This window comes from Emydura macquarii, unplaced genomic scaffold, assembly GCF_026122565.2.
Source record: "Emydura macquarii macquarii isolate MOO-44397 ecotype Brisbane River unplaced genomic scaffold, CSIRO-AGI_Emac_v2 contig_3080, whole genome shotgun sequence".
In the NCBI taxonomy this organism is placed as follows: Eukaryota; Metazoa; Chordata; order Testudines; family Chelidae; genus Emydura; species Emydura macquarii.
Window position 1 is genome coordinate 2,945,560 of NW_027133217.1, and position 17,810 is coordinate 2,963,369.

The following is a 17,810-nucleotide window of genomic DNA, read 5'->3' on the forward strand; positions in this document are numbered from 1 at the left end:
GTCTCGGCACCGAGGAGCTCGCCAGGTGGTACAGAACCCGGTAGCCAGAGACAGGCTTGGTGCCGAGAAGTTCATCCCCGCGCTGAGACAACACTGAACCCTGGATGTCGGGAGATGGACTCGGCACCGAGGAGCTCGCTAGGCAGTGCAGGACCCAGCATTGTGAGACAGCCTCGGCACTGAAGGGGTTCGCCCCCGTACCGAGGCCGGGCATAGTTGGTCGCCAGAGCTTGATTCAGCAATGAGACACATGTAGAACGCAAAGTTCTCGATGCAGGGATGATGCTCAGGTCATCTCAGCCCGCCGGAGCGTTGTTCATACGCCTGCTCCGGCCACGGCACCCACAACGAACGTGGTAGTCAATGTCGTCATCGCCAAGGGGTCGCTCTCTGGAGTGACGGTACCACCCACTAAGAGGCTTTTGGGCAGCCCCAGCAGTGGTCTGTCAACGGTGCCTCAGTTTCCCTTTGGGGATGCAGTACCTGGGGGAACAACCATCAGCAGAAGGTGCCAGCGCCCCAGGCGGATGGCCTCAGAGGCAATGGACACCCCAATGGCTGAATACCTTGGGGGTTTTCCAGGGGGGACGGGACCATGGTCCGTCAACTCTTCAGGGATGCAGTCAGTGCCTCGAGTACAAGGAAAGACAACCATGCGCCCTCAGATGATGGCTCGGCCCCATGGGCAGAGGCTCCTGGGGGGACTGCCTGTTGGCAGAAGAGGGCTGCAGCTTGCAGAGCCCCCTCCCTTCTCTCCTCCCCGCCAGATGAAGCACGTGCCCGAGCCCTGGTTGATTCTAGGGCACAATGGGAATTGCTCAAGAGGCGGCCCCCACCTTGGGGCTCGAGGCCAAGGAGGAAAAAGGGGCGGCGGACTACCTTTAATGTGATATCGGTGGGCTCCACAGGATGATAGCCCTCCTGGTCTACAGAGGGGTGCCAGGCATAGAGAAGGTCTCGTAGCAACCTCCTCCTCCGTAGCCCAATGCCTAGAGGGAAGAGTATTACACCCATCCAAGGGGTATGAATACTGTTCACCACCCCGCCTCAGGTCCCTGGTGGTGGTGGCCGCCGATCACAGGGACGGGCAGGGCGGACGGGCTGTTCTCCAGAGAACAAGGGTGACTGAAAGCCAGACTTGTTGGAGAAAATTTTATTCAGTAGTGCTACCAGCAAGTGGAGAGGGAGTCCTTGGGGGACTTGGTGAGCCCCTTTGCTGAGGCTCTGCCTGACGGCAGGTGCAGAACCTGTATGCCGTTGCAGAAGAGGGTACCACAGGAGCTTGAGCAGCGCTCCAGGCACCCTCAGGCGCTGCTGATTCGGTGGGCTGAGCCATCCTTCCCGCCACTGGCATGCCCAGAGGTTAGTGACTGCAATCCCGGTCTAGCCCAAGAGGTCCAGCAGCCTATCCGGGGCCCTTCCTTGGATGAGTCAGCCTTCTCATTGGCTTGGATAGAGGCAAAGCTGCATGGTCTCAGGGCCTCCTAAACCAAGCTCTGTTCCCTGGGCCGCTACATGCCACAGATGTTCAGGTGTCAGGCAGGTCTCCAGGGATGGCACTCCTGCTGCTGCTAGCCACGGCTCTTTCCCGATCTACAGGCAATGAAACAGAGTCAGGGGGTCTGGGAGACACCATCTGCCCTGTGACTGGCTCCTTAAGCCCTCAGTAAGGGTCCTCTTGGCAATAAAGCGATCAGGAAAGGCCCTTCTGATGGTGAATGTAAGGGCAGCGCCCTAGCCTATATCCTCCTGCATGCTTGGGTGAGCCAGAAGGCCTTCGGACCAGTGGGTCCTTGAGATAGTTTGGTGAGGTAGGGGCCCTGGTCGTCTCCCTCCCCCCGGGCCCTTGACGCCACCCCATTCCTCTCTCTCAGTGGCATTTCCACATCCAAGAGGTTGAGGGCATCTCAGCCACAAGCAGCAGGAGAGATCCCACAGGCGATGGCGGAAGAGGCCCTACTTGAGGTACTCCCTCGTTCTCTCCTACCCCCGACCCCCCCCCCCAAAAAAAAAAGAAAAGAGAAGAGAAGAGGGGGATTTGAGGATGGTGGCAAACCTATGTCGTCTCACAAATACCGAACAAGGGGCTCAACTCTCGCATGATTCCCCGAGCTCCAGTAGTGGAAGCATGCCGACCTGGATGTCAGGGATGCACATCCTCAAAGGTTCCCTCACTTCGTAGGGATCGACTCCCTCTAATGCTTTACAGCTTACCCCGCGGTCTGTTTCTTGGCCGACGGTGTCTACTGAAGGCCTGGCGGTGGTAGCCACGTGCTGACGGTGCATGATCTGCCCACGCAGGCCCAGGTCCCAAGCCCAGAGCAGTGTGAGCTGGTCAGGCATGTCTTGCGGCTGGCAGATCCTGCTGGTAAACACACAAGTTCATGTTAACGCAAGTGCAGCCTACGGAATGCATCAGTGTGACCAGTTGCTTTCTGAACCAGACCTTCTTGCCCCAGCCGGGCTGTGGGACAGAGTCCTCACGGGAGCCCACTCGTCAGCCTTATAAAGGGAACTCATCAGTCCATAGGACCTGGCTGTGATCACCTCCCGGGGGTGAGGAATGGCAAGGCGGACTACGTCAAGGGGTCGCTCTTCTCCACCACGAGGGGTTGCTGCGCCAACTAAGGGCATTTACAACCATCTGGGGGGTGTTCCCCAAAGGGAATCCGTCAGTATCGGACTGCAGCACGAGGTCCGCAGTACTGCCCTCTTCCTGGTCAAGGGGCAGGTGCGCTCGTCAACGCCATTCGTCTGCAGCAGTCAGAGGCCTTCATATTCACTTTCCCGCCTTCCCCCTTCTGCATACAGCCTTGTTTGAAAGTGAGGAGGGGCTAAACAGATGCCATCTTGATTGTTCTGGCCTGGCCACGCCAGCACAGGTTCAGCACGCTGCTGGTTTTCTCGATTGCCGCTTCAGAAGTCTCCGAGCCAGCGCAATCCCAGCTCCAGGGATCACGATCACCTGTGGTGCCCAGACCTGGACCCTCAGCACCTCAATGGGTCATAGATCGGTGGCCGAGAGGCAATGAGTGAACCGCTTATAACAAGCCCAGTGAGTACCAATGAGTAGCAGGAAGCCCTCCACACAGGTCGTGTACCGGGCTAAGTGGAAGTGGCTGTGGCCTGCCGGGAGCAGTCCCGAGACATTCTGCCCGGCCTTTCGCCAGTATAGGCGATCCGGGAAATGCTTGCTGCAGCTAGTAGCCATATTGGCCTTCCATCAGCCGCTGGAAGGGGGATCGCGGTCCTCCCGTCAGATGGCGGTTTGGTCCCGAAAGGGGGTGGGAGGCTTTACCCATAGGCCCGCGACCCAGTGCCTCCCTGGGATCTCGACCTGGTCCTTCCCGGCCCATGCCCCCCCACCCCACGGCATCATGCCCTTTACTCGGGCCTTCTGGGAAGGTGGTTTTCCTGGGGGTATATTAGTTGGCAAGGAAGGTCTCCAGGATCAGAGCTCTGACCTCAAAGCTCCTCCCTCATACTGTAGTCTATAAGATAAGGTTCAGATGGGACCGCACTGGGCCTTCTGGCCCGAGGTTGTTGCCCAGTTCATTGGACCAATCATATATTCTCCCCAGGTTTCCCCAAACCACATGGCTCAGAGGAGAGGGAAAGGCAGCATGCGCTAAAATGCAAGTGGAGCCCTGGCTTCTACACGAGGCTGTTCTGGAGAGCAACGCAGCTCTTCCTCGCAGCATCCAACCGGATGAAAGGTTCCCTGGTCGCCGACTGGTGCAATTTCCTTGCGAATAAATTCCTGCATCGTGTTCGGCCATGAGCAGGTGAAGGTGCCACTTCCAGATGCCACAGCTCTCCCAGCAGAGCTCAAGCTCCATCTACAGCCTTCCTAGCAGAAGTGCTAGGGCATGGCATCTGCAAGCAGCTGCCAGGCTGGCAGTACATACCTTCACGTCCTACCACGCCTCTGTCCAGGGCGCAGGAAGGAGTAGGCTTCAGCAGAGCTGGGCTGCAGGCAGCTCACCGCTAACTCCGGCCTACCTTCAAGGTGTACTGCTTGTTAGTCACCTATAATGGAATGGACATGAGCAATCACTTTGAGGACGAAAACAAGGTTACTTACTAGTAACTGATGTTCTTCGAGATGTATTGCTCATGTCCACTCCCCGTCCCTGCTGCTGGAGTTGGGGGAAAGAAGGGACCGAGGGGGCGTAGGGCCGGCAGTGCCTCATATACTGCAGCATGCATGCAAGACTCCAGGGGGCACCAGAGCTGGCCCTACGGGATCTGCTAAGGGAAAAAAAGTTCCGGTAGCCATGCACGGAGGTGTGCACACACCTATAATGGAATGGACATGAGCAACACATCTCAAAGAACTTCATTTACTGGTAAGTAACCTTGTTTTTCTTTGATTGAGATAACACCCTGCATATGTGTTCACCACAAACAGTAGCAAATCAGATACATCCTAGTAAATTAATTTAGTTTGACGTTTGGTTTTGAGATGTTGAGTTGTAGCTATTCAAGTGCATACTCTAAGCAATCTACTCTGAAATATGTATGCTTTTAAGAATAGAAACAGACTTTGGTAACTGCTCATTCTTGGAAAATAATTATATCATGCAGTGTGGACAGGGAATATCAAGCAAGTCACTTTGAAATTTTTTCTAGTTCAGGTTTTGGTCCTAATTTAATGATAAGAATGTGTTTCTTGTTTGCTTATGTCACAGTCGAACCTATAGTAGAAGTCGGTCCAGAAGCAGTTCATATGGTCATCACAGTCGATCCAGGTATGGATTACGATACTGGGAACAAAGTAATTTTTATAAAAATGAGCAAATATCTTATGACAGTGCCTTAAGTAATAAACTTGTGATATTGTTTAAAATGTAGCACCATAGTAAGCCAAATTATAGCAAACTTAACTTCCTGAAATTAAATCAAATTGTTTTAAAAGATTAAAAGAGCAGTTTAAGTATCTAGATACCATAATGATGGACCTTAAAAAGCATTTAATGGATTGGTGCCCTTTACTGCTGCTTTCTGCTTTTTGCCGCAGTTTTAAACGCTCCTCCTCCTCCTCCCCCCGCCCCCCATTTTCATGCTATTTATTTTGCAAGAGTATGGGCAAGGAGGGAAGTCCAGGCTTGATATTCTTCATACATTGTGCAAAATTTATAGACAGATTTGTAAAGTATTCTTTATTTGATTTTAAAATATGAGTTATTTTTAAAAGTAAACCACTTATTTGGGTAAACTGCTGCTTTGTGAAGAAACTTATACTCTTCCAGTTAAACATTTTATTAAATTTACCATTAGCTTATTTGTTAAATCCTTCAAGTAGTAATTGGAATACTACAACAAAAATCTTTCCTTACATAAATGTCTTTAGAATTCTGGCTGTTTCTTGTAGTTTTTATCATTTTAGAAAAGAACTTTCCAAAGTCTTCAATTATTTTTCCCCTGTTAAAAGTAGGTCATATACTTATGATAGTTACTATAGCAGAAGTCGTAGCCGAAGTAGAAGTCAGAGGAGTGACAGCTACCGCAGATCTCGAAGTTATGACAGACGGTCTAGGTATGTAATTTTTCAGTTTCACAACTTCATAAACTTAACTGTACACAATTAATTTCCGTAGATACTTTATTGGAAGCTTATAAGGAACAATATTTCAACATATGCAGTCTTTTTCTAGTATAAAATGTACTGTGACTAGCAAGCTTGTTTTATAGTAAATCAAGAACCAGAAATATAAAGAGAGAGTAACACAAACACACACAATCCCTAGTTCAAGAATTCCAAAGGAAGGAGGAGGGGAGAGGGATTTGGGAAGAGAGAGAAAACATTGTACTATTATATGTAATCCTGTGTGTGTGTGCATGTGCACATATGTCCATCTCTACACATGCACATACATATTTTTAAAAAATCTGTCATTTAATTCCTACTGGTTAAATCATGAATAGTAATTGCAGGATTTAAATTTGATCATGGTTGTGCTTAAATGCCATGGTATAAAGGACTGAAAACTCCCCTGAGTGTCAAGATTCCACTGCATGGTAGATCTTTTTTATCTAGACCTCAGTGCCAATCCGAAAAACTTGTGAAAAGGAAGATGAAAAATAACTATGCTAACAAGAGTGACAATCGAAATGCTTCCTCCAATGTAATTACAGCTATAATGAAAGTAACTTAAGTGTAATTACAATTACACTTCTACAGACTTTGACTACATTCTTCAGAGTCCTGCTGCTTTTAAAGGTTATGTTCCTAGCACATGTTTCAAAAAGAACCATTATCTACAAACCTAGTACATTGCTGGTGTTGCTGTCTACAGTCTGGTCCATGGTATAAATTTAGAACTATATATCACCCTCAATCCACAACAGAATTCCCTAATGCCTGTGGGAGATTTGCACAAAGCGCAGGGTGGAATATTTTAGTTATTCTCTCAATCAGTATCACTTGGTGGGAGAATGTGCCAGTTTTCAGTAACATCACTGTTTCTGCCCTTTTTCTCTCCCCCGTTTTCTTGTTTCCTTTGTATTTCTCTCCTTGTAGCAACTCCCAGTTTCTAGCCTGTGGACATCACTCCCAACTCCTTTCCCATCCCTTCCATTGCTGACATAGGGCTAGTCTACACAGTACAGTAATGCGCATCAGTGAGGCGTGAATTCTAATGTTCATCAGTGTGTTGCACACTAACTGGCCTGTGTAGACCTACTGGTGTGCACTCAAAGTTCCCACTGTGCATTAGGGAACTTTGAGTGTACACCAGCGGCTCTACGTCAGTCAGTTAGCGTACAACACAGTGGTGCATCTTAGAATTGACATCCCACTGGTGTGCATTACCACACTATGAAGACAAGCCCATAAAGCCAAATTTAATTTTTCATTAAGATTGACACCCTCATGAAGTTAATGGAGGATGGAAAGTAGACACTTCTGAATCATTGTTTCAGGCTGCCTGCAAACATCAGGAAAACAACATTGGATCAGGGTACACTTGTTTTCATTTGGAAGGTTTTCTTCACAACCAAGAGGACCAAAAAAGAACATCAAGTGAGCTGCATCTTGCCCATTGGCCAAGTGTTCAACGCCTCTGGTTTACACAGCTGGGAAGCACCTATGCACATTTTGATAAGTTAATATTTCCAGAACCTAGTTATATCATTTCAAGGGGGGCTCAGTCTTGCAAACCCCTACTCACCTGTTGAATTGATACTAATCACAGAAGGTAAGGGTTTTGCAGGATTAGGCCCTTGGAGAAAACACAAGTAAAACAGCTCTAGGAATCCATTCAAGAAGACACTGCCTGTTCAGTCTGTGCTAGCTCACTGAACTCAAGCAAAACAAAACATATTTTTTAGTTCTGCTTCCAAAATTTAGTTACTGTAGGTGATATCCTGGTCACAGTGAAGTTAGTAGCAAAGCCCCTGTTGACCTCAGTGCAACCAGGATTTCACTCTGGAAATTTCACACGTTTTGGATTGTAATGAATAGGCTTTGAAATGATGAACCTCTATGAAAATAATCACAATTTTAATGGATATACATTATGTTCCTGTAGAACTTTCCACAGATTCTTTTCTTCTCACCTATACTTACCTCCTAAGAGTTGGATTGCCACAGTTTTGAACTTGAAACAAAAAGATTGAAATCTGATTTGCAAGTAGTTTTAATCTTTTTTTTTTCTTTTTTATTGTAGATCTTATGGCTCTGACAGTGAAAGTGATCGCAGTTATTCTAACAACCGAAGCCCCAGTGAAAGCAGCAGATATAGCTGAAAATGTCTCCTTGGCAATGTAGATTGTATTTAGTAATTCTGTGTAAATGTTGTAAAATACCTTTGTTCTATCAGTGTCACAAGTGAAAGTGAAGGATGTTTACTGAGTGAGGTGAAATTTTGCTTATTAGCAGTGGATTCATTTGACTGGCTGCATATACACGAACTGAAGTTTTGAGCACAACTCAGCTAGGTATTTTTAATTATGCCAAATGCTGCTGTAACAAACTATGAAGACTAACTTTATTTCATTGAATCAAATTTTCCAAGCCATGAAATTACATTTATGTAAATTTGCTGGTATCCCATTTCTGGGTGCAGCAATCTGTACTGTCTCAAAGTATCCCTATAAATACTGCAGGGCTCTTAGCCCATTATTTTGAAATAAATGCTGATAACTATAAAACTTTGAAGAAAAATACTTGTAAAGGCTGCCATCTGTGTATTTTATTAAAATGCTTATTTTTAAATGCTGGACATCAGGTCAGTGGTGTCTTGTACATACTTATTATAAACATAGTTTTGATTAACAATAGCGAGGTGATGAAAACAAAGACTGCCACTCTGTCTTAACTCTCACCCCATTATACCTTGATATTGCAGAGGTATGAGAAAAAGGGTGAGATATTGTACACCATGTAGATTGTAATACTTGAGCACAATGTGCAGAGAAAAGGGTGATGAATCGGACTTGATTCTTAATATTCAACTTGTCTAAGAATTTAAATGTTTTTAATTGATTTTCTTCATGGTAATTTGCCCAATGTTTTTAAGACTCGAGAAAAAATGTTTCTAGGCAGTCCTATTTCAGTTCATGCTGCTGTGTATGGAGCACATCAGTTTACTTTGAAGTTGAACATTATAAATCTTTGAGTCACATTATGAGTCCGTGAAAATAGACATGAAAAGGAGTTTTGACGGAAATGAATCATAATGGCCCATTCCAAACTGTTTGTAGGTAAAACCTGGTCTTCTAAGTTAGGATGTATCCCTTCTGTCTTTGGGAGATGTCATTGTTCAGTTATTGAACTGTTTATTAATCTGTAATATGGCATTGCTATAAAAAATTGATATGCTTAATAAAAGGTATCGACAGTACTTTACTTTGGAAGTTTAATACCAAAAAATGAGTCCACATTAAGGACAGTTTGCAAAAGTTGAATGTTGAATAATTTTTGCAAAACTCTGATTCAATGGATTTAAAATTACTTGTAAATAAATACATTTTTCATTGTTTAAAAATTTGTATACTAAGAAATTATTTTTTTTATTTAAATAGCAGTAATAAACTCCAGAAATCTGGGTTTCTAATGGAAAAGCTGACTAATATAGCTTTATCAGTGCTAATGAGTACGGCAATGTAATATAATAGCTTGCTTTATTAACTTTCTGTAATTTTTTGAGATGGTTTACTTTTCTCAAATGTTTTGCAATAGTGAAAATTAATTTTTGTATCTTATCAGCCAGGAGCTTTGAAGTATAAAAGTTGTAATTTTTTTCTTAGTAGTCTAATTCAGTTATTATTTGATAGTATTAAATTACTAAAAATTAGTCTTTAGATGCTCAATTGAAACATGCAAAGGAAATTCAAAAAGAAGGTTGAAAATCTAATGTCATACTCCACTTACCTTCCGTGCATAGGTAACGGGGCATTTCTTTTGCAAGGTCCGGGGATATCCAGAACTCAATTAATTGAGATATGAATATCCAGCTTTCAAACATAGGTCCAAATCAGGCTCTTAATTCCAAAAATTAGGATTAAACCATCTAACACTTGTGGTAGCTTTAAAAAATAAAGCACACCCAAATTTTACATCCTGAAATACATATTCAATTGAAGCTATAAATAGTTGTGTTCTAGCAGGTCATACGTGTTTACAGAAATGTTTCTAATAAAGTTGCAACCTGCTAATCAGAATATGAATGAATAGGTCATTGCTAACTCAAAACAACAATGTTATTTGGTGTAGATCCATAATATTAAATGCAAAAGTAAGTGGATTTTTTCCCCTTATTTGGAAGGGATTAATCCATGTTAAATTTTCACTGTTTTGAGTGTTAAACATAAAATAAGGCATCCAAAAACTTACATTGCCATATCACATGGGATAAAAACAGAAAGTGCTCCCAAGATATAACTTGTGTTTCAGACTAGAGTTGACTTTTAAAAGTAGAAAAATGGGGTGCAATAGAATTATGATCAACTAATAATTATAATAGTCCAAAGCATACTGCTAGAATATTATGATATTTTTATGGTTCACATCAGCAATTGTCAGCTTTATAAAGGGATTCACTCTGTATTTTAGGATTTTTATTTTAAATACCGTATTATGTTGAATTGTCCTCCTAATAGAGAATGCACTATTGAGTGTTTTTATAATGTTCTGTTTACTTATTGCAAATTTGTTATTCAGAAACAGATGGTGGTTAAAAATGTCCATGAAAGTTTTGTACATATCTGCAAACACTGATTTCTTTACATTTGAAAAAATTCCCCTAGTATTTAAGAGGGGAAGTTAAAGAAATTAAAAGTATACTTCAAGTTCTATATCCATCTCTGTGTTTTTTTCTCTCTAAAAGATGGCAGGTTGTTTTCTCTTCCTGACCTATATAGGAAAGGATTCCTATGTCTGTGTAGTGAGATTACATAATAGCTGCATGAGGAACAAATATTTTGAGGAGTTTTGAAGTGAGGAAGGTGGTCAGACACCAAATCAAGATATGTAAAAGGTACATATTCTTTGTGAAAGGATATACTTTACAGATCGTTGCTGAAATTGTCTCGCTTTAACTGCTGAACTAAATATTCTTTCCCAAATACGCATTGCCTCATAATTTGTGTAACATTGGAAAAGGTGATATTAGTTTTAATCAGCAAATATAATGGCATAGCAGATTAAGCTATTAGTCTTTTAGATCTTCTGTTCCAGAAAAACTGGATTTCATTGGAAATATTGGCTTTGTCTAGAGTGGCCAGATGTCCCGATTTTTTTATAGGGACAGTCCTGATATTGGGGACTTTTTGTCTTATATGGAGGTCTATAACCTCCCACCCCATCCCAATTTTTCACACTTGTTATCTGGTCACCCTAGCTTTGTCTTAATGGAAAGGCTAATTGCCATTTTACATGGAAAAATGGATTTCCTGGGGGGAGGAGCAAATAACAGCACACTTTTGTTTTTAGATCTAGTCCAGTGGTTCCCAACAGGCTCATGGGCTCTTTCAAAGTGACCTGCCCCTCCCCTCCCACTGGCTGCAGAAGGCAGCACTGCCTGATGACCCAGGTGGAGTGTGTTACCATGGGGCTACAAGACTGGTGCAGGCTTCTTGCTGCAGCCAAAGATCAGCACTCCCCTCCCGCTTGCTGTAGCAGGGATCACGGCAAAGCCTAGGCACTGAGTTCTGTGCTGGAGCCAGAAGGAGCGGAGCACTGATCTCCAATCTCCCTGGCTGCAGAAGGGAGCCACTGGTGGAGCACACAGGGCTACAGGAGGCATGCGGTTTCCCTGCTGCAGCCAGGGGTACGGGAGATCAGCAAGGAGGCAGCCTCGCTGAATTCCTTCTGTCTCGCTGCAGTGGGGGGGCTGCTGGTGGAGAAGGTGGCCCTTTAGGGTTGTAAAAATTATATCTGTGGCCCTCCAGCCAAAAAGGTTGGGAGCCACTGATCTAGTCTCTGGTACAAGATGCCTAACCTGTATTTCTACATTGTGGGCTGAAACATGATCTCTGTCTTATTCTGGTGTAACCCACAAACAGAAGTCAATGGAATTCACAGATTCCAAGGCCAGAAGAGACCACTGTGCAAATCTTATCTGACCTGCTATATAACACAGGCCCTAAAACTGCCCCAAAATAATTCCTAGAGTTTACCTTTTAGAAAAACATCCCATCTTAATTAGAAAATTGTTAGTGATCGAAAATCCATCACAACCATAGGTAAATTGTTCCAATGGCTAATTACGCTGTTAAAAATTTTACCTCTTGTTCCCTGTCTGAAAATTACACCACTGTAAAACTAAAATCTAACCCTGCATATTTATTTCTCTTTAACTACTTTTTATAAAATTAGCATTTAATGATTCTATTGGAAAGGGGACACTTCATAATATAAAATTAATTTACAAATCTACTATAGTTGACACTACTTTGTAGATAGGCACTACTAAAAAACACACAGACAATTTTCTCTAGTTCCAGGGTCTACTAGTAAGATACATCTGTCTTTTTGAAGGCATAACTGAACAAAATTGTATGGCCTTTTATGCAGGAGGTTAGACTAGATGATCATTATGGTCCCTTTGATGGTCCTAAAATCTGAAAAACTAATAACATTGTTGGACTTTGTTTTTATAATAATACAGCATGCAGAGGTTTTTTTTAATTTCCCAAGAACATATTTTTCCTCAGGGTACTAAATACTTAAACCAACACTTTCAAATTCAAGTGCCTAAAATTAGGCACCTAAGTCTCTATTTAGGCACCAAAATAAGTGCCCTGATATTCAAAGATGCTGAGGACATGTTGCTCCATAGCTCACAACCAACACTGTGAATTGTACCTGGAAATAAACAGGTAGTCAGTGCAGAGCAGACAGAAAGAGCAGGTGTTACAGCTAAAAAATGCAGGATTGTTTTGTTTAGAGCATCATTCCATAAAATTGAAATCTAAACTCCTATCACAGTCTTACAAAGTACCTATGTTTCAAATATAGTAGAACCCCTTTTTAGAGAAACAAATTTGGTTAAGTGGGTTACGTCTTTGTATTTATGGCTGTTTTTATTAGATTATCAGCTACATTGCATCCAGAATGCTCCAGCAGTGTAGCTCTGTAGAGAATACTATCTTCAGGAATCTAGAATTACAAGTAAGCAATTTCTCCTTTAATATGCCTAAGGGAGGAAAATAACTTTGGTGAGCATAATGGAATCCATCACATCCATCACTAGCTCTTGTGCTATAGACAGTTTAAAGAGCAGCGACATTAATGCAGTTTTTCTTTTTTAAATAATTTGCACATGAAAAGGTTGTTAGTTCCTCCAGTATCCCCCTTACACGAGGGCTATTTGTGTCCTTGTCCATGGTTGTAAGAAGCATTTTAAAATGCTCTCGCTGAAGATCACCCATGATCTGACAGTGTATTAAATTTCTGTTGATGGCCTTATGCGGTTCATCATGATCATGCTTACCGTTTGGAGCAGAACACAGCATGTAGATGACCTTGAGCTGCAGTGCTGGAACCCATCTGCTGTAATTTCCAACATGAAGGCTGCCTAGGATTCAAATCACAAGAAGATAAAGCTTCAAATGCTCCTCCGACAGTCATACACCAATATAAATAACTTTTTACATTAATGTGGTAGTGAAACAGTGATGCTTATCCACCTGCATTTTAGGATGGTTTTTAGCTATTTATTTATAGGAAGTTAAATCTCTTATTAAAACATAAGCAGTTAACTAAAGGGACCAAGGTCTGCATTTAATTACACCCATGCAACTTGAAGTCAATGGAATTGCATGGGTGTAGCCAGTCAGAATGTGTACAAGTGTTTTAGCTTTATATACCTCTGTATTTTTTATATATATTTATATATATATATATTCATATATATATAAGTCCTTACTGTTATGCAGTCTATCATATTTAAAGCCCAAGAAGGTGATCAGCAAATTACTTTTTTTTTAAATTGAACTTATTTAACATTTAGAGTGTGATAGTACCCAGGGGCCAGACCTGTTTGGCTCCCATTATGCTAAGTGCTGTATACAGATATAGAAAACGAAAGTCCCTGCTACAAACTGCTTATAATCCAGAAGACAAGATATAACAGGTGGCTGAGGCAAGCAAGCACATGGGGGAGACATGGTAATGGCCCTTTTTATGTTTCCCCATGATATACAAAGTACTATCTGGGGTTTATTAAGGTGTGTTTTGTTTTGTTGGTTTGTTTCGGTTTGTTGTTTAATTTGCCCATTAAGGGTATCAAGAATGGCAGTACTGGTCTTCCAGAAGACTTGTTGGGGATGTTGGAGAATGTAGTAGACCTTTAGTGCTTGCATCTTACTGTAATGAAGGGGTTGATTCTTTAACAAAGGATTTATTTCTCCAAAGTGTTAATTGTCATTGAATTTGCAGTTCACCAAAAAAAAAAAAAAAGGTGAAAAAGTTTTAAACGATCTTTAAGGGAAGTGTTGATGATCCCCTGCATTGCCCCTAGGCATTTCTTGTTAGCTTTCAGCACTCATGGCGCAATAGATCGTCACACACAGGAGAGCAGATTTTCTCTGTTTACCCTGTTGTAAAATGGGATGGAACTATGGCTGGGATTATTAAAGGAGCAGATGGGGTTTAGAATTCCAACTCCCACCGAATTGTTCAGTGTGTTTACTCTAGCTTGCTCCAACAGCTAAATTATGATGTGTCGGTGATCACTTACGGATGCGTGTAGTTCCATTCAAACCGAGAGCTCACTAATATGAGTGAAGGGCTCCTCAAGCTGGCCCTCAGTGACAGCAAGGACCCTGTCTATCTTCTGTGCAGAGTATGATGAAAGCTCCTGATGGCAGGAAACCTTAGGCAAAAACCTGGGGAAGACAGCCTAGCTTAATCAGATGGCTCACATCTGTGGCTGTTCTGTTGCTAGGGAATTGACGGATGTTATGTAACAGAGGAGAGAAGAGACTTCTGAACTTTCACCACAGCCCTGGCCTTAGATTGTAAGATTTTTCAGTGCTGCAATCAGTGTTGCCCCACCCTTTCCCTCATAGAATCAGAAGATTACGGTTAGAAGGGACCTCAGGAAGTCATCTATTCCAATCCCAATCATCCCAGCCAGGGCTGTGTCAAGCCGGTCCTTAAAAACCTCAAACTATAGAGACTCCACCACCTCTCTGGATCCTTCACCACCCTCCTAGTGAAAAAGTTTTCCTAATATCCAACCTAGACCTCCCCCACTGCAACTTGAGACCATTGCTCCTTGTTCTGTCATCTGCTACCACCGAGAACAGCCTAGCTCCATCCTCTTTGGAACCCCCCCTTCAGGTAGTTGAAGGCTGCTATCGAATCCTCCCTCATTCCTCTCTTCTGCAGACTAAATAAGCCCAGTTCCCTCAGCCTCTCCTCATAAATCGTGCTCCAGCCCCTTAATCATGTTCATTGCCCTCCGCTGGACTCTTTCCAACTTGTCCACATCCTTTCAGTAGTGGGGGGCCCAAAACTGGACACAATACTCCAAATGTGGCCTCATCAATGTCGTATAGAGGGGAATAATCACTTCCCTTGATCTGCTGGTAATGCTCCTACTAATGCAGTCCAATATGCTATTACCCTTCTTGGTAGCAAGGGTACACTGTTGATTCATATCCAGTTTCTTGTCCACTGTTACCCCCAGTTCTACTTCGAGTGATTGCTCATGTCCATTCCAATATAGCTGAGTGCATGCCACCGTGCACTGGTACCCAGAACTTTTTTCCCCTTAGCAGACCCCATTGGGTTGGCTTAGGCGCCCCCTGGAGTACCGCGTGCATGCCACGGTATATGAGGTACTGCCAACCCTACGGGCCCTGAGTTCCTTCTTTCCGCCCGTGACGGTTACTGGAACGTCTTGCCTCTTGCCTTTCGCAAGTAGCATTCCCCTTACTGACTCTGTTAATCGTTGTTGAATAGTTTGAATAGGTTAGTGTGAAGTGTAGTGTTAAGTTAGTTAGAATTAGAATAGACGCCCTTAGGGCCGGGCCATGTCCGGCTCACCTGGCTTCAAGTCTTGCACCGCTTGCGGCAAGCCTCTTCCCGTGAGTGACCCGCACGATCGCTGCCTCAAATGCCTGGGAGAGCAGCATCGGTGGGATAAGTGCAAGATTTGTAAAGCCTTCAAGCCGAGGACTGAAAAGGGGCACGATATTCGGCGGAGGGCTATTTTGATGGAGGCGGCACTCCGACCGGCCTCCGAACCGCCGCGTTCCACCTCAGCATTGAGCATCATTTCGGTGCGGAGCGCTCCACCGGCACCGGAGTCTACCCGACGCCGCCCGTTTCCGGCGCCCAAGAAGAAACGGCGCCAGGGCACGGAGCACCCAGGCTCCCTCGCACCGCCTGCGCGACCAGGGTCGAGTGAGGAGATGAACCAGCCGCGGCCCGTTGAGCCTGCTCCGGTGCCTGCATCTCTAAGCACGGAGCGTCCCCCGACTCCTGGGGGTGGGGGAGCGCCCCTGCAAGGACCGTCGACACCGGAGGCGTTCCACGCGGCACGGGCCCTACTGACCATGCCCACGCCTCCGTCCCCCCTTGGCCAAGGGTGCGGGGACCGGTGTCCCGGGGCAAACCCGGGCTGGGTGCCTCCGGTGGATGGTCGAGACCCCCGTCAGGGGTGAGGTCTCCCACCAGATGGCCAGAGAGGGTAGAGCACGGCAGCTCCCTTCACAGCTCCGACTCTGAGTCATCGAGCTCCTCCTCCACGCGACATCGAGGATGGTCCCCAGCACCGGAGGCATTGCGCTCAAGCAGCACCGCTCCAAGTCCGCCTCGTGCAGTGCACGCAGCTCCCGCACCCCGGCACTAAGCCCTTCAACTTGTGGGACTCCCTAAGGTGGTTCGCTGAGGCCCTGGCCCAGGACCAGGCCACAGACTTTAATACCATCATGGAGGAAGGAACCACGGTGGCTAGGGCAGCGCTCCAGATGTCCTGTGATGCTGCTGACTTGGCGGGTAGGGCCATAGCTTCCGCCACCTCCATGAGAAGGTACTCGTGGCTGCAATCCTCGGTCCTGTTCCAGGAGGTGCAGCAATCCATTCATGACCTCCCCTTTGATGGGTCGGCCCTATTCTCCGACCAGATCCATGCGAAGCTGCATGGTCTGAAGGACTCCAGGGCCACTCTTCGTTCCCTGGCCCGGTACACGCCCCAGGCTTCCAGGCGTCAGTCATGGCCCCAGGCGCAGCAGCAGTCAAGGCCTCCGCCCAGGCCTTTTCAACCCTATAGGAATAGGGTCAGGAATAGGGGGTTTAGAAGGAGAAACCAGCCCCCCAGCTCATCCTCAGCTCCCCAGCAGGGGCCCCCAAGGGGTCGGGCAATCGGAGGAGACAGTTTTGATGGTGTGCCTGAGGGCGGCGCCCCAACTGCTCTCCTGGATCTGCCCCGCCCCTTCCTAAACAGGTTAAGACCCTTCTATCCCGAATGGGCAAAGATCAGTTCAGACCGTTGGGTCCTTGGGATAGTCTCAGGGGGATATGCCCTACAGTTTACATCTACCCCCACCCAACAACCCTCCCCCAATGTCCCTCTTCAGGGACCCCTCTCATGAGCAACTCCTCTTGCAGGAAGTGGACACCTTCCTCAACATAGGAGCGGTGGAAATGGTCCCTCAAGGCAGAAGGGGGAAGAGGTTCTATTCGAGGTACTTCCTCATCCCCAAGGCAAAGGGGGTCTGAGACCCATATTAGACCTGTGTCGTCTAAACAAATACATCAAACGACTCAGGGTTCGCATGGTCTCCCTAGCCTCCATAATTCCTTCCCTGGATCCAGGAGACTGGTATGCTGCCCTCGACCTCAAGGACGCATACTTTCATCTGTCTATCCTCCCCAACCACAGGCATTTTTTCCATTTCATGGTGGCTGGCTCCCACTACCAGTTCACAGCCCTCCCCTTTGGCCTATCCTCAGCTCCAAGGGTGTTCACCAAGTGCATGGCGGTAGTGGCTGCCCACCTGAGATGAAAAGGTGTGCAAATTTTTCCTTACCTGGAGATTGGCTGATCAGGGGCAGGTCCAGGTCCCAAGTGCAGGAGAGCGTGACCCTCACTTACTCCAAGTGCAGCAGGTTGGGACTGCTCATAAATGAGCAGAAGTCCACACTAACCCCAGTGCAATGCATAGAATTCATTGGGGCCACCCTGGACCCTTCCCAGGCCAGAGTCTTCCTGCCTCAGCCACGTTTCAAGGCGATGGTCTGTATCATCTCCCAACTGCACCGATGCCCCATGACAACAGCCATGCGCTGCCTACAGCTGTTAGGCCACATGGCAGCCTGCACGTTTGTAGTGAGACTAGCTCGCCTGAGGCTC

General features: G+C 45.5%; 1 protein-coding gene across 8 annotated transcripts in view; it reads left to right on the plus strand.

Annotated features, from left to right (window-relative positions):
- Nucleotides 1–10,312, plus strand: part of NKTR (natural killer cell triggering receptor) — a 66,686-nt gene extending 56,374 nt beyond the window's left edge. For 5 of the 8 annotated variants that reach the window (XM_067530465.1, XM_067530469.1, XM_067530468.1 and 2 more), the window contains exons 15-17: nt 4,692–4,751; nt 5,435–5,539; nt 7,671–10,312. In XM_067530465.1, coding sequence (XP_067386566.1) covers nt 4,692–4,751; nt 5,435–5,539; nt 7,671–7,749 — 244 coding nt within the window. In that variant the 3' untranslated portion in view covers nt 7,750–10,312. The remainder of the gene's footprint in view (nt 1–4,691; nt 4,752–5,434; nt 5,540–7,670) is intronic. The other 3 variants (XM_067530471.1, XM_067530472.1, XM_067530467.1) reach the window with 2 other exon arrangements.
- The last annotated feature ends 7,498 nt before the right edge of the window (nt 10,313–17,810 follow it).